At 38.2% G+C, this 17,221-nt stretch overlaps 1 protein-coding gene across 1 annotated transcript in view; it reads left to right on the top strand.

Moving 5' to 3' along the window:
- The window catches only part of ABI3BP (ABI family member 3 binding protein), a 286,567-nt gene that overhangs the window by 137,039 nt on the left and 132,307 nt on the right, over positions 1–17,221 (top strand). The window contains exons 13-17 of the mRNA XM_034767801.1: positions 765–839; positions 7,600–7,680; positions 14,259–14,324; positions 14,721–14,795; positions 15,923–15,979. Of these exons, the coding sequence (XP_034623692.1) occupies positions 765–839; positions 7,600–7,680; positions 14,259–14,324; positions 14,721–14,795; positions 15,923–15,979 (354 nt within the window). The remainder of the gene's footprint in view (positions 1–764; positions 840–7,599; positions 7,681–14,258; positions 14,325–14,720; positions 14,796–15,922; positions 15,980–17,221) is intronic.

Raw genomic sequence — 17,221 nt, 5'->3', positions numbered from 1 at the left:
CATTGATGGACCTATCCTCCGTGAACTTATCTAGTCGTTTTTTGAATTCTGTCATAAACTTGGCCTTTACAACATCCTCTCTCAAGGAGTTCCACAGGTTGACTGCATTGTGTGAAGAAATACTTCCTTTTGTTTGTTTTAAACCTGCTGCCTAATAATTTCATTTAGTGACCCCTAGTTCTTGTGTTATGAGAAGGAGTAAATAACACTTCCTTATTTACTTTCTCCACATCAGTCATGATTTTATAGACCTCTATCATATCCCCCCTTAGTCTCTTTTCCAAGCTGAAAAATCCTAGTCATATTAATCTCTCCTCATTCGGAAGTCATTCCAGACCTCTAATCATTTTTGTTGCCCATTTCTGAACCTTTTCCAATTCCAATATACCTTTTTTGAGATGGGGCGACCACATCTGCACGCAGTATTCAAGATGTGGGCATACCATGGATTTATATAGAGGCAATATGATATTATCTGTCTTATTATCTATCCCTGTCTTAATGATTCCCAACATTCTGTTCACTTTTTTGACTGCCGCTGCACATTGTTTTCAGAGAACTATCCACAATGACTCCAAGATCTTTCTTGAGTGGTATCAGCCATTTTAGACCCCATCATATAGCATGCTACCTTCATGAAATGAGATGTTACAGCTGTTAAACCAGTCTGGTCAGTTCTGGCTTGAAGCATGCTTAGCGTGTTGTGGACAAAGTGTAAAGTGAATGTGTACTGAAAGAAAAAAATAACTCTTTTTTTCTCATAGCTCACAGTAAAAATGAACTGGAATCCGCAGAATCTAGCATAGCACCTACGACTGAATTACCATTGAACACACTGGGTAAGTACTATGTTTATGCTACTTTTGTTGTAGCGTGAGGGCTACCAAAGGCTGCCTTAATGAAATCTCTCTTTTTCATGGATGTGGTATTTAAAAAAAAAAAAAAAAAAAGTTTTTTCAATAGGCTGCATAATATTATGTATAATAGGCCTAATAAATATAACTTGAAAATCTAGCAATTTACTTTAATACTTTGTAGTGCCTTTAAAAAACAAACAAACCCCAACTTAAATGTTCAAATTGCCTTGAATAATTCATGGTTCAATAAAAAGATAATGTAATATCTCCAAATTATGAAATGCAAATTGCTGCTCTTATGGCAATCTCTTTTACCTGTTGTTCTCATTAGTCTCTTAGAATATTGCTGCATACATTTATTTATTTCAAGTGAAAATAAAACAATATAAAAACATTTCCTGAAAATCTACACATGTGGTGTAGTATAATGTGGTCCCTGAAGAGAATTAATGCTCTTTTCAGTACCAACATGGTTGCCATTTTACTGAGGGCACAGCCCTGCTCCGATTGAAATCTGTAGGAGTAAGATTGAACCCTCATTTTCTGAAGCTGAGACTGTCACTTTCCAGCACCTTGTGCTGGTGGTGATTGGCATCTACAGGCCCTTCAAAAGAGAGAGAGAGAAAATTCAGTATTTCACTAATCAGAAGCCTGAACTGCCAGAAATAAACACTTCTTTATTTTTTAGAATGTATGATATATATTAGTGATCAATATGATGAATTCTGATTGGCTGAATTGTTGTTTTAACTTTTGTAAGTGCTGTAAATAAAGATCAAATCTCCAGCTGTCTCATTGCTGACAGTGAGACAAATTCTAGTTCTTTACCACTGGCCACAAAACAGAAGCACGTTACAATGCAAAATAGAGCATTATCATGAGTCTGTGTTCTGGCTGAAAACAGTTCTGTACAATGACTACTCCAGATTTAAAAAGAAAAGGTAGGTGGACCACTGCAACGTGCCTTAGTTCTATCTGTGGCAGCTAATAAGGGCATTTTGAAACTAGCTCTCGGTGCTCTACTGTGGGTACCAGCTGTTCAATGAAGTCCTCCAGTTGCTGCTGCTTCGGTGGCCCTTGTGGCATCTGAGCAGCTGCTCTGTATGAAACCTTCATTTTCTTTTAAATGTACAGTGGCACAGAATGCTAGGAACTCTTTTAATTTATCAAAAAGAAGTTTGAGAGGTGACTTGATTACTGTATATAAGTACCTTTATGGCGAGAAAATACTGGAAATTAAAGCACTCTTTAATTTAGCAAAGAAAGTATTAACAAAAAACAATGGTTAGAAGCTGAAGCCAGACAAATTAAAATTAGAAATAAGGCACACATTGATTATTTCATAGAATCATAGAAATGTAGGGCTGAAAAAGACCTTGAAAGGTTATCAAGTCTAGCTCCCTGCACTGAGGCAGGGCCAAGTAAACCTAGAACCCCTTTGACAACTATTTGTCCAGCCTGTTCTTAAAACAGGGATTCCACAACCTCCTTTGGAAACCTATTCCAGAGTTTAACTACCTTTGTAGTTAGAAAGTTTTTCCTACTATTTAACCTAAATCTCCCTTGCTGCAGATTAAGCCCATTACTTCTTGTCCTACCTCCAGTAGACATGAAGAACAATTGATCAGTCATCTTTATAACAGCTCTGTACATATTTGATGACTGAACATGCCCAGTTTTTTTAACCTTTCCTTATAGGTTAGGTTTTCTAATCCTTTTATCATTTTTGTTGCTCTCCTCTAAAAGCTCTCCAATTTGTCCACATCTTTCCTGAAGTGTGGCACCCAGAACTGGACACAATACTCACCAGTGTTGAGTAGAGCACTCCTATTACCTCCCATGTCTTACATACAACACTCCTGTTAATACACTGCTGAATGTTAATACACTCCTGTTAATACACTGGCCTTTTTTGCAACTGCATTACATTGTTAATTCATACTCAGGTTGTCTCCACTGTAACCTACCACTAGCCAGTTATTCCCCATCTTGGTTTTTCCTCCTTAAATGAAATATTTTGCACTTCTCTTTATTAAATTTCATCTTGTTGATTTCAGACCAATTATCCAATTTGTCAAGGTCATTTTGAATTCTAATCCTGTGCTTGTGACCCCTCCCAGCTTGTTGTCATCCACACATTTCATAAGCATACTCTCTACTCCATTATCCAAGTCATTAATGAAAATATTGACTAGTACCAGACCTTCCTAGTTTGACAGAAAACTATTGATAACTACTTGTTGAATATAGTCTTTCAACAGTTGTGCACACACCTTATAAAAAGTGCACCTAGAGTGCATTTCCCTACTTTGTTTATGAGAACATGATGTGGGACTGTGCCAAAAGCCTTATTAGATCAAGATCTATCACATTGACTTCTTCCCCCACTATCCACTAATCCAGTAACCCTGTCATAGAAGGAAATTAGGTTGGTTTGGCATGATTTGTTCTTGACAAATCCATGATGGCTATTCTTTATCATCATCTAGGGGCTAACGTTGTTTAATAATTCGTTCCAGTATCTTTTCAGATATCGAAGATTGGCTGACTGGTCTACAATTCCCCATGTCCATTTTGTTCCCCTTTTTAAAGATAGGTACTATGTTTGCTTTACTCCAGTCCCCTAGAACCTCACCCATCCTCCATGAGTTCTCAAAGATAACTTCCAATGATTCCAAGATTGCTTCAGCTAGCTTCATAAGTACCATAGGATGAATTTCATTAGGCCCTGCAGACTTGAATACTTCTAACTTATGTCCATATTCTTTAACCTGTTCTTTTCCTATTTTGGCTTGCATTCCTTCTCCCTTATTGTTAATATTAATTGTGTTGAGCATCTGGTCCCCTTCATACCCTTTTAAGTGAAAATAAGTATTAAACACCTCTGCTTTCTTGACATCATCAATTATTAGCTCTCCTTCCCCACTAAGCAGAGGATCTACACTTTCCTTGTTCTTTCTTTTGCTCCTAATGTACTTAAAGAACTTCTTCTTATTGCCTTTTATGTCCCCTTTATGTTAGATGTAACTCATTATGTGCCTTAGCCTTTCTGATTTTGTGCCAAGGTATTTCCAGTAGAGATAAGGAAGAGTTGTTACTATTGCACAAGGTACTGGTGAGACTTCATCTGGAATACTATGTGAGGTTCTGGTCTCTCATGTTTAAGAAAGAGGAACTGGAACAAACTGGAACAAGTGCAGATAAAGGCTACTAGGATGATCAGAGGAATGGAGAACCTGCATTACAAGAGAAGACTTAAGGAGCTTGGCTTGTTTAGCTTAACAAAACGAAGGCTGAGGGGAGATGTGATTGTTCTCTATAAATATAACAGAGGGATAAATACCAGGGAGGGGGAGGAGTTATTTAAGTTAAGTGCCAATATTGGCCCAAGAACAAATGGATGGAAATTGGCCATTAAGAAGTTTAGTCTTGAAATTAAATGAAGGTTTCTAATCATCAGAGGAGTGAAGTTCAGGAACAGCCTTCCAAGGGCAGAAGTGTGGCAAAAAAACCTAACTTGTTTCAAGACTGAACTTGATAAATTTATGGAGGGGCTGAATGTGATGAGGTTGCCTACAATACAATGGCATATATCCTTATTGTGACTGCTATTAGTAAATATTTCCAGTGGCCAGTGATGGGACACTAGATTTGGAGGTCACTGAGTTTCTACAGAGAATTATTTTCCTGGTGTCTGGCTGCTGGTCTCACCCACATACTCGGAGTCTAACTGGTCACCATATTTGAGGTTGGGAAGAAGTTTTCCCCAGGTCAGTTTGGCAGAAACCGTGGGGGAAGAGGTTTGCCTTCCTCTGCAGCAGGGGGCCCGGCTCACTTGCTGGTTTGAACTATAGACAGTGCTGGATTTTCTGTAACTTTAAATCAAATCTTTAAATCAAGATTTGAGGACTTCAGTAACTCAGCCAGAAGTTAGGGTTGTGGACCTATTACAGGAGTGGATGGGTCAGGTTCTGTGGCCTGCAATGTGCAGGTCAGACTAGATGATCATGATGGTCCCTTCTAGCCTGAAAGTCTGTGAGTCTATGATCGAATGGTCCCTTCTGGCCTTAAAATCTATGAACTGGAGCTTTCAGAAAAACACCAAATCTGATTTGGCAACACTGTTGACACTCAGCTCGATTCTATCTTGAAATGTCCCTTTGCAGCTCTTGTTGCACAGAGTGTTACGTGGAGTGAGTCAGAATGAAATAGAAAACTTCTGCCCTTGCTCTGCATCAGTTTTCTGGATGGCATCTATTGCTGGACAAAACAACTGCCAGAATTTGGTCCTTAATAAGTTGGCCCTGTAGTCCTTCCACACCCAAAGATCAACAGGAGTAGTGTGTGCACGTGGTCGTGCACTAGCCCAATAAAATATGGGTAGCAATTGAGGTTAATTATGGTGAACAAATACTCCATACGCTACAAGCGCTTTACTTTAATTCAGTAGACGTAATAGTAATGAATAACAGCTAACAAGTATAATGTAATATTATTACTGGACAGAGGGAAGAGTTGAGGATAACCTAGGTGAATCTTTCCATCATAAAGTTTCAGTTTTAGACTAATAAAACAGTCCAGTATGGTTGGGGGAAGTGTTTTTATACACTTTCCCTAACCATATATATATATATATATATATATCTCACTGTGGTATTATAAATTTTGTTTATAGCAGCTTAAGTATTGAATTTGGCAAACTTTTGCAAAGACACGTTATGAGCTCCAGATCTCAAATTTACTCTTTGGGGTTTTTTATTTTTCTATTGTCTGTGTAAAACTGCCACAAAAGAAATCCAAAATTGTATCCATGTTGGATTTCACTTCTCAAATTAAAGTTATGAGTTTTAATGATGGTGGAGCTGTGCTACTGCAGAAGTTGTTCTAATCCTATAGCATAGATCAGGGATCGGCAGCCTATCAGAAGTGGTGTGCCGCGTCTTCATTAATTCACTCTGATTTAAGGTTTCGCGTGCCAGTAATACATTTTAACGTTTTTAGAAGGTCTCTTTCTACAGGTCTGTAATATATAACTAAACTATAGTTGTATGTAAAATAAATAAGGTTTTTAAAATGTTTAAGAAGCTTCATTTAAAATTAAATTAAAATGCAGAGTCCCCCAGACCGGTGGGAAGGACCCGGGCAGTGTGAGTGCCACTGAAAATCAGCTTGCATGCCGCCTTTGGCACGCATGCCATAGGTTGCCTACCCCTGGCATAGATTGTTGGCTGCCTCAGGGAAAAAAAAAGGCTTACAAGGATTGCTTGTAAGCTTACAATCTTACAAGAAATAAGCAGTCATGGGATAAATGGGAAGGTCCTCTTATGGATCAGTATCTGGTTAAAAGATAGGAAACAAGGGGTAGGAATAAATGGTCAGTTTTCAGAATGGAGAGAGGTAAATAGTGATGTCCTCCAGAGGTATGTACTGGGACCAGTACTGTTCAACATAGTCATAAATGAACTGGAAAAGGGGTAAACAGTGAGGTGGCAAAATTTTCAGATGATACAAAGTTATTTAAGACAGTTAAGTTCAAGGCATACTGCGAAGAGTTACAAAAGGACCTCACAAAACTGGGTGACTGGACAACAAAAAGGCAAATGAAATTCAATGTTGATATATACAAAGTAATACACACTGACAAACATAATCCGAACTATACATACAAAATGATGGGGTCTAAATTAGTTGTTACCACTGAAGAAAGAGATCTTGGAGTCATTGTGGATACTTCTCTGAAAACATCTGCTCAATGTGCAGTGGCAGTCAGAAAAGCTAACAGAATGTCAGGAACCATTAGGAAAGGGATAGGCAACAAGACAGAAAATATCATAATGCCGCTGTATAAATCCATGATTTATTTTATAGAGCTATCCTATCTCCTAGAACTGGAAGGGACCTTGAAAGGTCATTGAGTCCAGCCCCTTGCCTTCACTAGCAGGACCAAGTACTGATTTTGCCCCAGATCCCTAAGCAGCCTCCTCAAGGATTGAACTCACAACCCTGGGTTTAGCAGGCCAATGCTCAAACCACTGAGCTATCCCTCCCCCAACCTACATCTTGAATACTGTGTGCAGATCTGGACACTCTATTGCAAAACAGATATATTGGAATTGGAAAAGTACAGAGAAGGGCAGCTAAAACTATTAGGGATATGGAGCAGCTTCCATATGAGGAGAGATTAAAAAGACTGGGACTTTTCAGCTTGAAAAGAGACAACTGCGGGGGGATATGATAGAGGTCTATAAAATCTTGACTGGTATGAAGAAAATGAATAAGGAAACTTTATTTACTTCTTCACATAACACAAGAAGTAGGGGTCACCCAATGAAATTAATAGGCAGCAGGTTTAAAACAAACAAAACACGTACTTCTTCACACAATGCATGGTCAACCCGTGGAATCTTTGCCAGAAGATGTTGTGAAGGCCAAGACTATAACAGGGTTCAAAAAAGAACTAGATAAGTTCATGGAGGATAGGTCCATCAATGGCTATTAGCCAGGTTGGTCAGGGCTGCAACACCCTGCTCTGAGTGTCCCTAGCCTGTGCTGGCCAGGATCTGGGAGAGGATGAAAGGGGATGGATCACTTGATGATTGCCTGTTTTGTTCATTCCCTCTGAACCACCTGGCATTGGCCACAGTCAGAAGACAGGAAATTAGGCTATATGGATCATTTGTCTGACCCGTATGGCTGCTGTTATGTTCTTGATTCAAAATTAAGTCTAGATTCTTTTTTCCAGCTCACAGTGAAACTGACAGTGGACTTGAAGAAACAAAATCAATTCCTAAACCTGACCTGGCACAAACTCAAAACATACCGGGTAACTAATCTGATGACTACTTAGCTTCTATATATAGTATTTTCTTCTTTTTTCCACTCCAGAATTCTCCTACCTTTTACTACAACACTTTAGAAGCGAGCTGTTCCACAGAAAATCTTAATTAAATTGTACTGGGTTACTTTACACTTACAGCTACTAATTTACATATCTCAGATAAAATGTAGTACAGAAGGCTGTGTAGGCCTAGCTGTGCTATGGCTGGTGTTGTGAGATGATAGTCTCTGGTAAAGTTTTCTTGATAGGTATACCAGGTATTCTCATATTCAAAGTAATATTCTTTCCTGCCTTTTACCGAATTCTGGGTTGTCTGTATGTCTCTTGATGTCTGTAACTAGGTGTAGCACTAGTAATATTGCTGTAGAGATACAAGAGAAACGTCCAGCTCCTTGGTTTTCTCTCAAGATCCTTCTTCAAGGAAATCCTCCTTGCTAATATATTACTTACAACATGGAAACAAATTTTCACTGTAAACCACAGGTACTGTAACATTATTATGCACAGTAGGTGCCATTAAAATAATAAATTCACCTCACTGGATTCCTTCAGTAACAGGAGTATCTCCCTATATTTAGAATAAGAGATGCTATGCTTCTGACATCTCTGCAGAATGGCATGTGCTCCATTTTTAATGGCCCTCACTTTTAGCATGGGGGGAAAAAATCACAAAAACAGCTTTTCAAGGTAAAAGCAATGCAAATCTACATTGGTGAAGTTAGAAACGATCTTTAGTCTCCTGTTGTGACAGGTTACACAGGTTGTGTTATATTACAAAACTGATTATTTAAATGTATAAATACTCAAAACATCAAAAACTCAAGGAAGATTGTCTGATGGCATCAAATTGTGATTTAAAATACAAATGTCATTTGTATGACTGTCATGAGTGACTGCGGCTTAACATGGCATGAAGTCTTTTTTTTTCCACCAGGAAAAAAATAGTGTCCTATACAAAATCCTGGTCACAAACTTTGTATTGCAAAATTGCTCTCATTTTTGTTTTGTTGTTAGTAGCAGCATCCACAGTCTTCTTGCAGTCACAATTCTACATTAAGAAATGTCAAAATGTTAAATTCACTCTCTGTATTGTACACACAAATCTATGCAAAATTGTGAACAAAAGTCCAGAGATAGTTTTTGATAATTTGGCCTCATTTTCCAGAGAGGGGTGCAGACATGAATAGTCATGGAATGATGTATGCAACTGTGTATTTAGTAGGTATATAGGTGAGTAATAAAAGAAAAGGTTGTATTGAATTCACCAGCACTGGAATGTAGGGACAAGGGTCTTTTTGTTTCTGTCTCTGTTACACTATACAAAGAGAACTGCAAGTGTTAACAAACACTTTTTTTCTTCAGATTTCTACTGACTTACATCAATTTTGTACTTTCTCTTTTCTCCCCACCCCCCTTGCAGTTCCAAACAGGCTTCCACAATTTCCTAACCCTAAAACACCTCCTGCATTTCAGAAGCCCAGGGGAACATTATGTCATGGTGATGGTTTTGTTTTGTTTTGTTTGCAGCTTATTTTAATCCCATTTTTTTCCTTTGCAGTTTCTTTGGCAAGGTTAACTTTGTTTGGCTGCACTGCTTTAGAGGATGCTTTTATGAGAACTAAATCATGGTTGTCTTTGCTTAACTACAAAGCAGATAAAGTTTCATTGTTGAATATTTATTTCTGTCTTCCTTAGACAGGTGATTCTTCATATGATGGTCCAGGACAGAGCTGAGGATATTCATGTTCCAATCTCCTTTCTGTCTTTCCACAATGTTTCTTTCCATTATTTATGAAACTGTATCTCAGTGGTCAGCCTATTCTTATATTGCTGGCTTCAGGCATGAACTTTCTGTGTGCTGGAATAATTCTGTGCTATGTTTTCCCAATGACCCATAGCAAATAAAGACCTGGTTATTTCTTTTATCATAGCTTCTAATGAAATGCAGCTGATTCCTTCTGGTTCCAAAATATCTGATACGCCAAAAATACTACAGACAAAACCTGTTAATTGCCTTATTTCTAAAGTTGAGAGCTTCGAAACAAATATTATTTAAGTCAGATTTGTTGGTATTATGCCCAGGTGGGTTTTTTGGTTTTAATACCTCAGCTACAATAATGTGGTTGTATGATTTATAATGCTACAGCCAGGAAATTTTTCTACTGCAAAATTGTGACTCCACATAAGTCTTGTTTTGATTTTAGTGACACGATGCTCAAAATTATTTACTTACAAATGTTTTTAGAAGAATTGTGAAGATGTAGAGAATATCCTCAGCTCATGTAAATTGTCACAGGTCCCTTTAAGTTAATAGAGGTATAAAAACTTTTATTTGTGAAAGATCTGTTCCATGGGCTTAGTATTTTCCTTGTAAATGCCCCTTCAGTTTCAGAGATGGCTTGTATCTCACAGCTGAACTATCATTCCATCCAACAGCAAAGTTGTGGACTGTGTAATAACTTTGTTAAATAGTTGATTTGTCTAGTGAAGTTATTAGCTTCTTCTTGTTAGCGATTTACCTATGGCCTAAATTTTCAAATATGAATAGTTATTTGTGTTGCTTCAACTGTTGGGACACTTTAAAAGGGCCTGATTTTCATAAAGTGTTGAGGGCTCACCCTTTGATCATCAGTCCCCTTTAATACGTCTCCAGCTGGGTACCCAGAATTGGCAGTTGATTTTTTTACCCTTAGGCCATAGCACTTCTGTCAAGGCTCCTTCCCACTCTGAACTTTAGGGTACAGATGTGGGGGCCTGCATGAAAACTTCTAAGCTTAACTACCAGCTTAGATCTGGTCCGCTGCCACCACTCCCAAATGTGCTAATTCCCTTCCCTGGGTAGCCTTGAGAGACTCTTCACCAATTCCCTGGTGAATACAGATCCAAACCCCTTGGATCTTAAAACAAGGAGAAATTAACCATCCCCCCTCCTCTCTCCCACCAGCTCCTGGTGGATCAAGATCCAACCCCTTTGGATCTAAAAAAACAGGGAAAATCAATCAGGTTCTTAAAAAGAAGGCTTTTAATTAAAGAAAAAGGTAAAAATCATCTCTGTAAAATCAGGATGGAAAATAACTTTACAGGATAATCAAACTTAAAGAGCCCAGAGGAATCCCCTCTAGACTTAGGTTCAAAGTTAAAGCAAACAGAGGTAAACACCCTAGCAAAAGGTACATTTACAAGTTGAGAAAACAAAGATAAAACTAACACGCCTTGCCTGGCTGTACTTACAAGTTTGAAATATGAGAGACTTGTTCAGAAAGACTCGGAGAGCCTGGATTGATGTCTGGTCCCTCTCAGTCCCAAGAGCGAACTCCCACTAAAACAAAGGGCACAAACAAAAGCCTTTCCCCCACCAAGATTTGAAAGTATCTTGCCAGGAGGGATTTTATAGTTGCCATATAAAAGGAGCCATGACAATAGTATTGTACACAGGAGGGCTGTTGCCCTTCTCTTTATAGTTATGACAACTTCTGTTGTGCTTGAGAACCTGACAACCCTTCCACAATTGCTGTAGGGCATAATTTTGTCCATGGATGCATTTGTGTGGTTCCCATTGAGTCCAGTGGAAACTATCCTTGCCCATGCTAAGGTATTAGAGTAGTGAGCTAGTGACCCTCACTAATATTTTAGTGAAAAAGTCTAACGATTATTAACAAGAGTTACAGCATATTTATTTATTGATTGATTTTTTGACTTACATTATTTTAATCTTTTATTTTGAATTTGTGACAGAGCATATTTTTTCTTCACTGATTTCACAACTAAATTCTAACTCGCAAGTTTATAGATAAGATGAACTCAGAAGACCCCATTGTAATGCTGTGAACTTGAATTTCATTGCTTAAGTATGATCAGGCTTAGTTAACACTCGGGTGAGGTAAGCAGTATTCTTTCCCCTGAGACAGTACTGAGTCAATTAATTCTTGCACTAAATCCTACAACAGCCTGTCATGTGATAGTGGCAGTTTATTTAGAGCATGTACTTTTCAGTTCATGCAAAAGAAGTCCCTAATATTGAAATTTTTACTTAAGTAAACTCCCATAGACTTCAGTGTGAGTTCGGACTGAGTAGAAATTTCATATGGATTTTAGAATTTGTTTCTGATTTATTATAATTTCTCACAGCATTTCTGGATTTGCCTTGAGGCCAGCAGCTCTCTCCCCTATGGAATGAACCTAGCCATCTATTTCTATTGTAGTGGAAGAGATCCAGTAAGATACAGTTAGGGCTCATCTTGATGAGCAGTTAGTGCACAGCAAGCTGAGGTGTAAATCTGCTTCACGCTGGCATGCTGCGCTCCGTATGTGTGGACTCTGCTGTCATGCCCTAAAAATTCCCTAGTGCACTTAGATCTATTCTCATTTCAAAGTGGGTTAGTTCAAAGTGCATAGGAAAGTTTTAATGAGCAACTTCAGGGTCCATATGAACAGTTAGTGCATGGCAGGCTAGCATGAGGTAGATTTACACCCCATCTTCCCATGAACTAGTTTCAGGGGGTAGCCATGTTAGTCTGTATCTACAAAAACAACAAGGAGTCTGGTGGCACCTTAAAGACTAACAGATTTATTTGGGCATAAGCTTTCGTGAGTTAAAACCTCACTTCTTCGGATGCATAGAGTGACTATGAACTAGTTGTATGCCTAGAAAAGCCATTAAAGTCTGTATTAAAGAGAGAGGATATTCAGTAATATTTAAGAACTTGGTTTGTTGAAATATAGCTACCGACTTCAAAATTATTAGGGATACTACTAATAATAATCTAATCCCACACCTGCTTTCCATAAATAAAGGTAAAAAAATGGAATAGTGATAGACTGGCAAGGCTAGCATTTCATTCACATAATTCGTTCGGGTTAGCTCTAAATTGTACTTTTGAGGTCTTCCAATGAGACCACGTAGCATGAAGTGTGATTTAATTATTCTGGTTTGGGCCCTGGTTTCGGGAGGGAGATCCGCACGGTCAGAATCTCATTGGGCACATCTACACAGCAAAAAAAGACCCGTAGCTAAGGCTGGCCCAGGTCAGCTGACTTGGGCTCAAGCTGCAGGGCGATAAAATTGCAGTGTAGCCATTCAAGCTTGAACTGGAACCCTGGGCTCTGAGACCCTGAGAGGGGGGAAAGTCTCAGAGGCTGGGCTTCAGCTCAAGCCCAAATGTCTACACTGCAATTCTTATCCCCACAGCTCGAACCTGGGAGCCCAAGTCAGCTGATCCAGGCTCTGAGACTTGGTACAACAGGATTTTTCATCACAGTGTAGACATGGGTGCTGGAATTGGGGGTGCTCCGCACCCCCAGCTTGAATTGGTTTCCATCATATACAGGGCCTACAGCTTCGTTCAGTGGTTCTCAGCACCCCCACTATACAAATTGTTCCAGCATCCCTGAGTGTAGACATACCAGATGAAGTCAGTGCCATTACATGTGGTTGCTAAGGGCTTTTCACCTGAATAACTTTGCAGGATTGGGGCTTGGATGCTTTTGTTATAGCTCTCGACACTGTGTTCCAGTCTATAGAATTTGAATATCAAGGTCATTTAGCCCGGATTTTCCAAACCTTGAGCATGATTCTTGTGCATCTCTTCTTAAAGTGTATTATTTTGGCTTCATTCTGCCTGAAATAAATGGGAAACGTCCCATACTCTCAGAGAGGCCAGTACACTTACAAGCCTATGATACCATGTTACTTTTCTGCACAGTATCTGACTTATTGTTTCGAGTGAATATCTTCTAAAATGCTTTTTAAAATGTTACATTTTTTAAAAAAAGTTACATTTTAGTAAGTGGGGTTTATATTAATTGAATCAAGAATGTGTCAGATCTCTCATAAGATCAGCAAATACAGTAAAATTTAGTTTCTGTAAATTTATCTTTAGTTGTGTTTTACCTAAATTTTTTCCTACTTTTCCCCAGAATGTTTTTTCTTATTTATTTTTGTATTTGGATTACACCACAGAGAGGCATCTTCTAAATTTAGAAACTTTGTGGATGGCCAATTTACTTTGAATTTTAACTTTTTTAAAAAGACAGCTTTTTTATACACCTGCAGTTTAGTGTGATACTTTTGGGAAATATCACATGGTTCTTACTGTGTATAAATACAATTAATAAAAGTCCTGCTGCCAACAGCTGTGAATCATGTGGTATTTGTTTGCATAATGTCCAAGATCACTATTCCCGTCTCTGCTGATCAGGGTGGTAACATGGAGTCATATCTGTTGATAAAATGAGTCGTTCAGAATCTGATTGAAAATAGATGTGGAAGCAGACAACTACTGTATGAAACAGAAAACAGTTTAGTTTATTAGTTCCAATTTTAACATATATTTATGTCATCCTCATTAAAAATGAGCCCAAATCAAATATTTGGATTTTTTTCATAAACCCCAATAGGAATTCAGATCTTCTCAAAAACTCAAATGATTTAAAACAAACAAACACAAAAAACCCTCGAACCAAATATGGACTTGTTTTTTCTGTTTTAAAGCTATGAATTGGTACCACTTGTGCAAAGAATGCCTATCCCAATATCTCAGGATTGTTTTCATGTTTGCTCTTAGCTATCAAGAAACCAGCCCTGAAATCTACATCTTTTCCTTCCATGAAAACCCCAGGGACAGTGATGGGTAAATCATATATGATTCAGTTATTTTTTCCATCATCTTGGCATATCTTCTATCTGCTAAAGACAGTTTTAAGATTTGCTCAAACACTTTGGCTTCAAAATCCCACATGCAAAACTTTTTGATTGATCCTTCTGTATCAACCGTTTCCTCATAATCATCACCTGAAAAGCATTTTCTGAACTGATTTAATGGCTGGCTGCTAAAAGGACATATTGTCACCAACCTCATTGCTCATATTACACATTCATCTCACAGCTGACTTTCAGCCCATCCACCACCTTGCTTTCCCCTGTGTCAGCATCATCTTGAAATGTGCAACTTGGCTGTAGCTGAGTGTCATGCTGTCCCATCAGCTCTGAAGTCCCTCAACATTTTAAATTCAGATTCTCTTTTCAGCTTTTGATGAAACACAGTTTGTTTCTTCAAGATCCAAACCATCTGGAGTCCCAGAAAAGCTACCAACCGAATCTGGTAATTATATTTCCTTCTTTCGACAGGTAAATTTAGAAGAGACATCCCTGTGTTTTTAGTCAAGTGGTTAGTTTAATTTACCCTGTATGACTTACCTTGGGAACAATAATACTGTTGACATGTATGTGCTGTATGAAGTAGCATATTTATTTACAACATTTTGCATGACACCTTTAGAATCCTGGATCATTATGATGAAATTTCTCATATATCTTTATTAGATTTGCAAGACCATCCAGTACTATTTTAAGTACAGTAGCTGTTGACCATTTATATACAAATGGATATAACAGAATATTACAGTATACAATCCTAGTGCCTTAAAATTGTACCCGGCTTACAGTAGATACCTAAAGTTAACATCTAAATCCATGTTTCACCACCTACATTTAAGTGTCCTGATTTGAAGAAATGCTAAGCATCGACAAATATCACTGAAATCCGTGGTAGCTACATTCGCTCAGCACCTATGAAAATTAGGCCATTTTTTTTAGGAGTCTCAATATAGATTTGCATGTTCATTTTAAGCACCCAGGTTTGAAAACTTTGCTCAGAGTGACCAGTTACCTCACGCCAGTAGCAAGCTGCTATTTCTCACAGATAACTCAGGCCTTGTTTCTGCTGTGAAAGTGATTTGATAATAAAAGTAGTATGTAAATCAATAAAATGTAGAATACAGAGTAAGGGCCTGATTCTCTACTAAATTACCTTGTGTAGCCCTCTTCCCCTGTGAAAAATGAGTGCAAAGGGGGTTAAAAAGCTAACAAATTCACATATTGGTATGTTACATGTACTTTGTACAGGGATAAATGACTGCACAGAGTACAAAGTCGTGGAGAATCCGATCTAAAGCTTTTATTTGAAAATAAATCTATCACAGTTGATGCCACATAACCTGTAAGGTTGGCTATAATGTCACTAATTATGGCTTCCTTAGTTCCAAGGCCGTTTGCATTTGAAAAAAAGTGTAATCCACAATTGTGTCCCATTCTTTACTGCACAGAACGCTTAAATGCAATTTTGTTAAACTACATAGCAATACAAAATGGCAACTATATAAAGAAATTATTTGTGAGGTGTACAATAGGATCTGACAGTCTCAAATGGATCTATTTTTTTTCTTACAGTAACTATTCAAACAACTCCAAAACCTGTTACACATGAAGCTAGTAAAGCAGAAGCTGGTAAATGAGGACGATGTTTTCTCGGTGTATAGTATCATATTTTTTTTAGATTTCTATACCACAGAATTCAGTTCAGCTCCCGTTCATACTGTCAAAGCTTATTCTTTACACTTCTTTTATTTCCCTTTTTCAGACACATTATGAAATGTCTTAATCAGTCATCTGTTCCAGAACACACTGAACACATGTAGCGTGCAGCTGTACCCATGCTTATGTTTCTGACCGTGCACGTCTGTTGTCTTTGTGTGAACAGAATATTCTATTTCCTTTTAAAGCTGAGAATTCCATCCAACCTTTGAGGCAATTTCAAGTTGCTGCCATTAGACTGCACTGTGGAATGTACTGACTTTTAATGTAAAAGAAGACTTAGCAGCTGACCAACCGCTTTGTCACTAAATTGATGGCATATGTTTTCTGTGCTTAACAAAGCATTCTGTTATGATTTCTGAAACTGTAATCTAGTTTTTCTCTCAAAAAATGCAGTTTTTTCCTTCAAGACCCAAAACTTCAGAAAAGGCGCTAACCATATCTAGTAATTACAGCCCATTGTTCTCTAAAGGCTCATAATCTGTTATTAAGCAATCTTGTGCTGCTCACCACTTCTCTTGACCTTACTGCACCAAATGAATGACAGTGTCTTTAAATATTCTTATCTAGGGGTTGTTGTTTTTTTATAGAATTCCACTCTTAGAGCGTCTCTAGGAATGTGGATGGTTGATAAAGAGCAGGGCATAAAGGGCCTCAGAGCTTGTTACTGCAAGATGCAGAGTTCTACCCAAACCCATACCCCACCCTGACTGTTGCAGTGAGAGTTATGGGCACTCCTCACTTCTCTGTGTTTAAGGTTTTATGCCATGCTTATTACCATAGCATTTGCTCAGCTTGCAGGATTGAGCCCTGTTCAAAATTTGGAGCAGGAAATGCATGGCTTTTAAACCAAGGAATTAACATTTTATTAGTTTAATTTATTATTCAATTGGAAATTGGAGTCAACGCCCCTCATTGAGAACAATCATTTATGAGTGTAAAATATACATGTCTCTAACCTTAAAGGCTTAGAGGCTCAGTAATGAACCTCTCCGTATGTTGACAGAATGGCACAAACGTCTAACTTCCACTGTTAAATTGTTCTGCATGGCAGAGACTCATACACATGCTCTTTTTACAGTGGGTCATACACTTTGCACCATGTAAGAGAGTGGGGATAGGGGAGAAGATGAAACTGTGAACCTGTCTGGCATT

This window comes from Trachemys scripta, chromosome 1 (genome assembly GCF_013100865.1).
Source record: "Trachemys scripta elegans isolate TJP31775 chromosome 1, CAS_Tse_1.0, whole genome shotgun sequence".
Classification (NCBI taxonomy): domain Eukaryota; kingdom Metazoa; phylum Chordata; order Testudines; family Emydidae; genus Trachemys; species Trachemys scripta.
Note: the sequence above shows the minus strand (reverse complement) of the source record. Positions and strands in the feature narration are given on the sequence as shown.